Below are 10,393 nucleotides of genomic sequence, written 5' to 3'. Positions count from 1 at the left end.
TTAATATCAATTAGCGTGAATACACTCCTAATATGCATGAATACACTCCTAATATGCATGAATACAGGTGTATTCAGTTGTATTAAAAAAATACAAACCTTCAAAATACATAAATATATGCAAAAAAAAAATAATGTATTTATATAAAAATATAATACATTTGAGTGAATTTATACAATGTATTTGTATCATTGTAGACTAAAGAGCAAAGAAGGGAAGAAAGCTCGTCGGAGATGACATTTTTCGGCCAAGCAAAATATTGTATACATTGTATTAAAACTAAAAATGGAGACGAACAAAAACCCAACCCTCAAATCTTCTCTAGCGTAAAAAAATATTACAGTATCCGTGTAGAGAAATCCATTGCAATATTTGGCGGAGAAGAAAGCCGCAATCTCTTTCTTTCTAATATTGTAGTATAAATTCATTACAAATATCCAGCTTAGAAACTAAGCAGTACAAATCCATTGCAATATCCAGCGTATAAACTAAGCAGGTATTCTGCTCGAACAAAGAGACAAGGGAGAGAGAGAGAGAAAGAGAAAGAAGAAAATTTTAATTGAGATTTTGAGAGAATCGTGTGTTAATTGAAAGAAGAAAGAGAGAGAGAAAGAAGAAAAATTCGAAGAGAGAATCTTGTGATAATTGAAAGAGAGAGTAAAAAAATAACATATTTCATGCCTTAATGGTAATATATACCATAAATACTTATTTGCTATAAAATATGAAAGGTAACTATAGAAAATAATATTTTAAAATAATTTTAATTTATAATAATTAAGTTACCTTTAATATATGAGGTAAAATTTCCTTTAGAGTTTGGCACGATGGTTTAATGTCATGAGTATTGGGTGGACTCAAAATCTCAAATTTCAAGTTGGTCAGAGGATAATCGAATTCAAACTCAACACAACATTTGTCTTTTCTACAAATGTATGGTAAATTTTTTGCTTCTAGTTTTACCCCTCACGTTTTTTTTTTTTTCTTTGGTTGAAAATTCCAGAATATTGAATGACTCGCAGCAATAATTACCCATTTTGTTAGTTCGATTTTATAATGATATTTGGCGAAGGGAATCGATCACAAATATCTTTCACGTAGAAAATTACTTATCCGATCAACTCTCGCGGATACCCCTCACATTTTTGCAAGTTGGGTCAATCTTAAAATAAAAGTATTATTTGCTAATTTATTTGGTGCAGAGGAAAAGTCGCAGCGGTTATAGTCTCTGCTCTTCAAGTGAGCACTCTGTGGCGAGCACTGGATAAACTCCCATGTGCAATAGCATGTAAATCACACAGAGTATGTAAACTGCACTAGACACGCCCTGTGCGACATGCTCAACTCAGAAGGCATTAAGGGGACTCAATCCCAGATTCCCAGGTCATACCAACCGAGCAACCCGAAGGGCTATCATTTGCTAGTTGACACTACTATTTTGTATCAACCTTGACAAAAATAGACATACTCCCATAAATAAGGGACGATTTTAGTAAAAAAACTCCATTTTATTGCTAATCATAATTTTAATCAAGTAGTGTACATAATCTCCATGATCGTACCTTTTCTTTTCTCTCTTTGTAAATTTTGAGCTTTTCATTTTTATATACTATCGTGTAACCGACTAGTCAAAACTCAAAAGCTCAAAGAGTCGGAAACTAAACAAGCATCATTATAAAATCGAACTAACAAAATGGGTAATAATTGCTGCAAGTCATTCAATATTCTGGAATTTTGAAGATTGTATAATGGAAATTGAAGGCACAAATGGGTCCAAAACCCTACTGAAACCCGGTTCAACGAGAGAGTTCGGTAGAGGGCTTGGGTTCACCGCCGACGACCGAACCGTTTCTCGCCGTCAAATCTCGTTCCAACTCCAAACCTCTTCAGAACAAGAAGATGAAACTAAGGTTAATTTTGAAGTTGTCGGAAGGAACCCCATTTGGGTATACAGCAACAAAGATGGTAAAGTTCGGACCTTTAGGAAGTTCGAAAAGGGTGAAATGGTGAACGGCGACATGTTCTGTGTATCTGCCAACAAACCCATTTGGTTCACATTGAGAAGAATTGATTTTGACGATGAAGATCAATGGGGTGTTAAGAAAGAGATGGAAATGGAGAGTCAATTAGCTGAAAGCCTTCAGAGTAGTTCATGTCCGGTAGGGATTGAATTAGACCTCGAGAATATTGATATTTTCGGCATTGACCCTGTTCAAGGTTTGAGTTTTTTTTTCTCTGTTTGTTTCTTTGCCTCTGCTATTCCAATGCTCAATTGATTTTCCAGTTGCTTTACTTTTTCCGTGAATTGAAAATATTCAATCAATTCAATTAACTACCCGCAATCTCTACCTAGTTGGCTGTTCTATGAATCATTTGCATCCATTTTGTTCCGTTGATTTAGTCAGAACCTTATCTTAGGCAGGAGCAGGCGCGGATGTACCGTTGTAGGTACGAGTTCAACTGAACCCATAACTTTCCACATAGAGCATAAAATTTATTTGAATTACAATAAATAGTAGAGATGAACCCACAACTTTAAGATTGATGAGTTCAATGATAAAAACCTAAAAGTTGAACTCATAGAATTTGAATCATGGACTCGACTCTGGGTGGGAGTGTCTCTTTTACATGCCGGGAGCATTAGTATTAGTCTTGTATTTTGATACCTTCTTATCCGTAGATTTCTGTTACTATATGTCGGTCCTTTCGCTTTGATTATTCTATCACCTTATCTTGTTGTTGTTGTTGTTGTTGTTGTTACGGTAGGTTCGTTGTTGTTGTTGTTGTTGTTGTTACAATAGGTTCGTTGTTGTTGTTGTTGTTACAGTAGGTTCGTTGTTGTTGTAAAGTTGATTTTACAAACCCAATTGGTTCATCTTGAAAAGAAGGTTTTTTGGTGCCTGAGATAAACGTGTACGAAGTATGAGTTGGGAATAGAGACCCATTTTGCTGAAACCTCCAGAGTAGTTGCTGTCCAATAGAGAATTGGATTTGAGTTTGACCTTATTGAATTTTCTGGCGTTTACCCTGTTCTTGTGCACTGGTCACTCCCACTCAAGGGTGTATCTACATTTGGTGAAGGGGTTCAATTGAATCTTCTTCGATGGAAAGTTACACTGTGGAAAAGGGGTAGAAACAAAAAATTTCTATATATAAACCATTGCGTTTCCTTGACATAGGTTCATAACATTCTTACATTTTTTTAATCCCCTTATTCAAAATTCGGACTCCACAAGTGACTGTCGTTGGGTGGATTGTGTGCATCATCTGTGCTCATTCTGCTCTTTTGATTCAGTTAGAGGATTCGTTGTAACCTGACTATATATACATTGTCTGGTTGACTACTTAAATAAAATTCTTTTGTGGTTGACTTAAGCTAAATTTTACTATGTTCCGAGGAATCTCCTGCTTATTAAGCTTGTATTTTGCTAAATGCAGAGTTTGGTTTTCTGGTGATGGGGCATGAATTTGATGGTTATCCCAAGAGAATGATTCGGGAGATAAAGAACTGGGATTGGTTTATCGAGGAGGAAAGAGCGGAGAGTGATGCTGATGAGGGTTCTGATAGAAAAGGCAAAAAGGGTGCAAGGAGAAAACGGAAGAAAAAAGGCGAGGGAGACGATGAAGAGTGGACTGGCGAAAGTGAAGATGAGAAAGAACTACTCTCGAAATCTAAGAAGCTTCAGGGACCTAAATACGTGACAAGGTCCAAGGACAAGTCTAATGCAAAAAAGAAGAAACCTTCTCCACTACAGAAAACTAGACCTTCGGAGGAAGAATATGAGGAAGAAGAAGAAGAAGAAGATGAGGAAGATGAAACTCTCGGGGGTTTCATTGTAGACGATGTAGAAGAAGAGGCGGAAGCTGGTGAAGAAGAAGAAGAGGAGGAATTTGATGCCGGTGAAGATGATGAAGAGTTAGAAGATTGATGTTCCTTGCAAAAGGAATTACACCCTTGATGGTTTTCGCTAGCAATTTTATGTGATGTACATCCTTTGGGATGCGGCCTTCCCCGGACCCTGCATGAAAGCGAGATACTTTGTGCATCGGGTTACCCTTTCATACGCTGTAATTATCGTTTGGAGTGTCAGCATTTGTCAAATCTATGAATCTAAATGTAGTTTTATTTTTTGTCATTGTACATGATAAAGTAGTTCTTAAAGCAGAATTTTGTTAGTTGTACTAAACCAGCTGTTGTTGCTACTACACTCTTTTGAGTCTTTTAATTGCGGTGCTCTCTTAGAAACTAAGGGGTCGTTTGGTTGGAATAGGGCTTATGTCAGTATAAGTTATGCTGGAATTGTTGTTATTCACTGTTTGGTATGTTGCATTAAGAATGACAATTGTATAATTTCTGAGAAGAAGGTATAAGTTATACCGGTGCTAATTACCCCATCCTCTATAAGGTATAAGTTATTCCAGTGTTAAAATTAACACCGAGATAATTTATACCTAGTTTGCTAACCAAATAAAGTATTAAGGTGATATTAAATTTTTATACCACCCCTATACCTTATTATACCTCATGCCAAACGACCCCTAAAGGTATATGACTAAAAATCACAACTTGTTGGTAGCTGAAATGTCATTAACATTTAATTGTTTTGTGGAATGGTTTGGTGGAAACTTCCATTATTAATCACTTAATCATTATTAATTGACTACTTCCTCCGGTTCAAAATAAGTGATTTTTTAGTTGTTTTTACACATATTAAGAAATTCACCTTTTAACATTAATTAGTAGTGAAATTGACATATTAACCTTTAGTATCTCTTCACATAAACACTCCTAACACATACTTCAACACTATTTACTCCAAGGGCAATGTAAATATAGAAAAAAAATAATTAATTCATTCTTGAAATCTGGAAAAATTACTTATTTGGACCACAAAAAAAGGCCAAAAAATCACTTATTTGGGATCAAAGGGAATATAGTTCGGTGGAAACTCCCAATTTGAATAAATTTTCACCAACTAAATTTGTCGGAAAAACAAAAAATGGGAACTCATCCAGCCACTTTTAAAAGCTAAATAAATCTTCCCACTGGATTAAGGGACAGAATTTGAAGAGTAGTCTCGAAAAAGACCACAGGGTGCAAATTATGCCTTTTTCTTTCCTTCACTTTGACTTTAATGGATTCTTTGGCTGGATGGTTACTTTAAATATAATATTTGCTTTAATTGTTAATTAAATTTTATTATCATATAGTTAAATCCGTTGTTATATAACAAAAAAATATAACGGCCTATTTGTTGTGAATACATCGTACCTTATTTTCTCTCGTTTTGTATTTCTTATTATTAAATAATATATTTTTTATCCTGTCTTTTTATGTAATACCCGTATCCTACTCTTTTTTGTATTATTATAGTTTCTTCTTCGTAAGTATGTGATATTATAAAATGATAATAAATAATAATAATAATAATAATTTATCCAAATATTTATTAATAAAAATAATATAATACAATGTGGGTGGGAGAGAGCATTATAGTCTTTTTACCAGCTTCAAAGCTTGAAATATTCCCCGAAAAGATACTCGCCTTACAACTTGTTTGGATGATTGCTATATATCGTTTCATAATGTGTCGGTATCATATTGTATTGCCCGAAAAGATATTCTCTTTACGGGTTGTTTGGATGGTTGTTATATATCGTTTCATAATGTATCGTATCGTTTTGTATTATATTGTACCGTTTGCTGAATATAATGTTTGGATAGATTGTATTATTTGCCGTCGTTTTATAATATCATGCATCGACAATATGAAGAATATACTTGGAATATTATAAAGAAAAATTATGATACGAGATAAAATTATTATATAAAAAATAGTATAAATAATTTAATAATAGTGAAGACAAGGTAACGACGCGACCACATTCACTAGGTCGTTACCTAAAGTGGCATATTTTATCGTCACATAATGATAAATTTAATAATAGTATAATAAAATTTAAATAACGACCAAAACAAACAATATAATAACAACCCTCCACAGTCCAAACAAGCTGTTAGAAAATCGCAGCTCTACAAGTCCTTGCTTTTATCTGTGGAAGTAATTTTCCATTCGGCGGCAATTTTCCATTTTACCGCAAAAGGGCTAGGGTTTATGCAATCACAAAACTCACTACTCAACTCCTTTCCTCAGTAATCCATCTCGTGGAGAGAATACCTAAAGCTAGCTACGTGCTGGAATCCGTCAAGGTTTAGTTAGGGTTTATTCCTTTTAGCTGAAAACTACAGAAGCCAACCTCAAAACTAGAGGTGTTTTTGGAAATAATCTCGTATCCGTTTGCAGGTTTCATAGGTAGAGAAACAATAAAAACAATGGATTTTGATGTAACTGAGCAACAAGAGCGCTATTCAGAAAGCCATGAATTAAAGCATTCAATGGATGATTCTTCAGCAGGGTTAGTTTGTAGTTTAGTTTATAGTAGCTTGTTAGCTTATAGCAAGTCATACGTTTGTCTTTGAATGTTTTTTCTCATGATTTTTACCAAATTGTTATATTTTCTTGACAAGAGGGATTCCGGTAGGTATGGAAAAACCCCTCTTGCAATTTACAAAGATATACGAGGTTATGCTGGCATAATGGTAATTTTTGTTTGTTGTAGAAAGCTTTTTGTTGGAGGCATTGCTTGGGAGACAACTGAAGGTATTGTTGCTATCTTGCTTCGTATAAAATTGTGCATATTACTTCGCGACTAGGACCCTCTGTTTTTACCTTAAATGATAGAAATTCTTTTTGTACTCCAGACTGTTTGTGATTGCCGAAAATCTATTTGCTTCAGTTTTGACATTTTTAGAGTAATATTTGATTTGAAGTACAACTAACATTGCTGTGCAAGTGCTTTCTTTGTTTCGCTGTATCTGAAAGTGTGCTAGCACAAAATTCTTCCCTTCTTATGAACATGGATATGTTTTCAATTGTTTACACATTGAGACTGTCTTATTTTGTAAAGAATAAGTTTAAAAAGTGATACTATTATCAAAGGTTTTGATTAGGACAAGAATATGGCTTTTGTTTATGTACCGATAGTCTCGCATTAAAGGTTTGGTTGAGTAGCTAATGCAGCTGTCAACTTGCCCTGTTTTTTCTTCAGTTACACCTTGGTTGTGACATAGTTAACTCTCTTTTTTTTCAAAGAACCTGGGTGCTACATAAGCAGTGTATTATTTAAGCCCAGCGGCCTTCCCACTGTGCCTGCGCATGTCCTCTGTGTGCTGTGGTTACCCCTTTATTGACATTGTTCCTTCTATCGTATCTTCATGTGCTGTGTTTATACCAATTGTCTTTCTACCTAGGCATATTCCTGGATCATGAAAATAGTGAATTGGCCTGCCAACGTGGTTAAAGCACGCTTAACATGTTTATCTGACATATCACTAGTGTGTCGTAAGTGGCCTTCTGTTAAGTCTCTTAGATGTCTTCACTTTTGTTGCTTGGCCACATGACAGTACTCGCTCAAGTCTTGTTACGAATGAACATCATATTTGAAAAATTATGATGTATCTTTAGGCAAAAGATTGAGACTAAGCGATACTCTAATTAAATGAAAAAGATGGAAATATAAAATGGGTTTTTCACCTCTCCTGAGGATACTTGCCATACAAATATTTGTCCAGGCCAACTCAACTTGCGAGTACCTCGACTGTTTCACTAGGTACCTGCCACCTCTTACCAACACAAGTACTAGGTAACTCTGCTATCAAGACTTAGGCAGATGAGAAAAAATTGCCTAGTGTCTCTTGTCTCTATTGGGATTTAAATCCTAGTCTTCAAGGTTTTGCACCCGCTTGATTGACCACTAGGCTTCACCCTTGTGTGCAAGCAAAAGGACTTTTAAGCATCTTCCTTAAGTTTTTTTTTTTTTTTTTTTGATACAATAGTGCACAAAGATTTGTTTCCAGTACCAGCTGTTCTCTCATTAGAATTTTACAGTATCATGATTCTTTTCAGACAAGAATTTCTTACTGAATTGATGTTGCTAACAGTTATAGTACGACGGAACATGAGTTTCAGTGATATCTGGGTTATAAGAAAAGCGAAAGGTTTCTAAAGGAGAGTGGTCTTAAAATGCATGATTACTTCATTTAGGATGAGTTAGTTTCTATTGTGAGGCATCAGCTAAAAGATTATTGCAACTGCACTCGGGAGCTGGTTGCTTCCCCTGAGTTGTGTGTATTACTAATTTAATAGGTTAGGGGCAGTGTGATGCACTCTTGCTTGAGCACATTGCTTTATAGTACTTGCATTATTCAAGTTATAGTGTATTTGCTGGCACTCACACCGTTGACTTTGGTCCTTGCTCTATTAACATTTTGGGGGTGGGATTTGGGTTTGGGCTGTCTTTGGAACATCTTGAGAAAACAGTAAAAAGGCACAACTTTTAATAGCATGCATTCCTAACTTGATATTGAGGCATTTTAATTATTCATGTATCTAGTTAGTTGAGTACTTGAGTTAATGTTCTCCTTCCACAGTAAATTCTTCTGGTCTCTGTTTGCTTTTCGATAAATCTTTTAGTTTCTTCGAATTCTTTTTCCATGTTTCAGAAACTGACATTTTTTTACAGTGGTTTGACTCTATGTTATGATATCTACTTTGTTTTTTTCCTTTTGATAAGTACATCTGCTTTGTTTGCTTCCCTATTTTCATGAGGTCTGGCTGTCTTTCCTCTAACCTCGTACTGTATATGGTGTTTTACCTTCCAGAATCTTTTAGGAAGCATTTTAGCCAGTTTGGAGAGATAACTGATGCTGTTATAATGATGGATAAGGTCTCTGGAAGGCCACGAGGATTTGGATTTGTTACATATGTGGACGCGGAAGTTGCAAATAAGGTTTTAGAGGAAGACCATGTCATAGATGGTAGAGCGGTATAATATTCTACTAAATGCACCACTTAATATTATATTTCTTTTATTTACTATTACTCCTGTGCCAAGGTTTATGTTTAATGAATATGTTAATTTTTGTTGATAAGGTGGAAGTGAAGAAGACAGTACCTAAGGAGAACATGCAAGTTAAAGGAGCACCAAAAACGAAGAAAATTTTTATTGGCGGTCTTCCCTTACCTTTAACTGAAGGTAAAAGTATTCTACATGATATAACTCCTTATCTATGTGAGTCCAAAAAGTTGCTGCTTTAACTTATTGACTAATCGCAGATGAGTTGAAGGAATATTTTTCTTCTTATGGCTATGTTGTGGAGCATCAGATCATGCTGGATCAAAACACTGGTCGGTCGCGAGGCTTTGGCTTTGTCACTTTTGATAATGAAGAAGCAGTTGAGAAGGTTTTGTCTAATGGCCGTATGCACGAACTTCGTGGCAAACAAGTGAGTAATTAGGACTTTATACTTCTAAGAATTGATTCTCACCCCGTTTTACTATGATCAAACAAAATGATACCTCTCTGATATTTTATCTTCTTCAGGTTGAAATTAAGAGGGCAGAGCCAAAGAGAGGTGGTGCTGAACATGCAAGTGAAAGCCGGCTACATCGTGGTGGGAGTAGTTCAAAAGCATACGGTGGCTTTGGTGGTTCTGTAGAGGGTGTTGGTGGTGGATATGGTGGAAAGATGGGCAGAGGCTATGGCGGATATGGAGCATACGGTGGCTATGATGGTTATGGCAAATTTGCAGGTAGTTATGGTGCAGGTGCTGCAGGATTTTACCCTGGATATGGTGGATACGGTTATGGATTTGGGTTTGGTGGAGCTATGTACGGGGCAGCTGGTTATGGAGGCAGCAGCTACGGTGCGCCTGGCTACTATGGTGGTGGTGCTGGGTATGCCAGCAGTAAGGGATATGGGAGCAGTGGTGGTGGTTGGAATGATTTGGGTAAAGGAGCACCTGAAGGTGGCAATCCTGCTGGTTATGGTGGTGCAAAAGGGTATGGTAGTGGTGGCAGCAGTGGTGGCGGAAATGGTGGTGCTAGGAATAATGGCGCTGCTAATGGAAGGTTTCATCCTTATTGAAAGTGACAAGTCTGAGGTGGCAAATATGTTATGGCTTTTGGCGGGTACCGTCTAGGTGTAAAATCTTTGCTCCTGGTGTTTTTTTTCTTTTGAAGTTGATGATTTTGGTGAGAAAAAGTTATTTCTTTCACTTCCTATAGATGCATTAGCCTGTTGACATGGGACAAGGATAGCATAGTTCTTATTGTAAGAAAAGGGAGTTGCAAACCTTGTTCTCACATTTGGATGTGATTGCTTCTCTCTGCTGGAGTGCAGGTTTTGTTGGCTAGTCTATACGATCGAGTTCGTGTAGAAATGTTTAGACACCTCTCTAAAAGAAGCTCGCAATTTAATTGTAGATAACAACTTTGTAAAAGCCATCGCAGTGATACAATAAAACTGAATGCTTATGGATGAGTTTTTACTA

The 10,393-nt window shown here is 36.1% G+C and overlaps 2 protein-coding genes across 3 annotated transcripts; both read left to right on the top strand.

The window, feature by feature from the left end:
- The first annotated feature begins 1,446 nt into the window (after positions 1-1,446).
- On the top strand, positions 1,447-4,206 carry LOC107785517 (uncharacterized). The gene is made up of 2 exons (XM_016606843.2): positions 1,447-2,217; positions 3,439-4,206. The coding sequence occupies exons 1-2, from the start codon at positions 1,749-1,751 to the stop codon at positions 3,927-3,929; spliced, it is 960 nt and encodes a 319-aa protein (XP_016462329.1). The 5' UTR covers positions 1,447-1,748; the 3' UTR covers positions 3,930-4,206.
- A 1,810-nt stretch (positions 4,207-6,016) lies between these two features.
- LOC107785518 (heterogeneous nuclear ribonucleoprotein 1) lies at positions 6,017-10,393 on the top strand. Of its 2 annotated transcripts, XM_016606844.2 has the most exons (7): positions 6,017-6,211; positions 6,306-6,417; positions 6,622-6,662; positions 8,723-8,886; positions 8,994-9,096; positions 9,177-9,346; positions 9,445-10,393. In XM_016606844.2, exons 2-7 carry the CDS (start codon positions 6,335-6,337, stop codon positions 9,985-9,987), a joined length of 1,104 nt encoding a protein of 367 aa, XP_016462330.1. In that variant the 5' UTR covers positions 6,017-6,211; positions 6,306-6,334; the 3' UTR covers positions 9,988-10,393. The 2 variants fall into 2 exon arrangements, with proteins under 2 accessions (XP_016462330.1, XP_075075012.1); XM_075218911.1 differs by having other exon boundaries at positions 6,157-6,417.

This window comes from Nicotiana tabacum, chromosome 8 (genome assembly GCF_000715075.1).
Source record: "Nicotiana tabacum cultivar K326 chromosome 8, ASM71507v2, whole genome shotgun sequence".
Classification (NCBI taxonomy): Eukaryota; Viridiplantae; Streptophyta; class Magnoliopsida; order Solanales; family Solanaceae; genus Nicotiana; species Nicotiana tabacum.
The sequence above is the reverse complement of the archived record's forward strand: the minus strand, read 5'-3'. Positions and strand labels throughout refer to the sequence as shown.

Coding starts and splice junctions, on each gene's coding strand:
- LOC107785517 (XM_016606843.2), top strand. CDS start 1,749: ATGGAAATTGAAGGCACAAATGGGTCCAAAACCCTACTGAAACCCGGT. Junction 2,218..3,438: donor CGGCATTGACCCTGTTCAAG/GTTTGAGTTTTT, acceptor TGCTAAATGCAG/AGTTTGGTTTTCTGGTGATG.
- LOC107785518 (XM_016606844.2), top strand. CDS start 6,335: ATGGATTTTGATGTAACTGAGCAACAAGAGCGCTATTCAGAAAGCCAT. Junction 6,418..6,621: donor ATGGATGATTCTTCAGCAGG/GTTAGTTTGTAG, acceptor TGTTTGTTGTAG/AAAGCTTTTTGTTGGAGGCA. Junction 9,097..9,176: donor TCCCTTACCTTTAACTGAAG/GTAAAAGTATTC, acceptor GACTAATCGCAG/ATGAGTTGAAGGAATATTTT.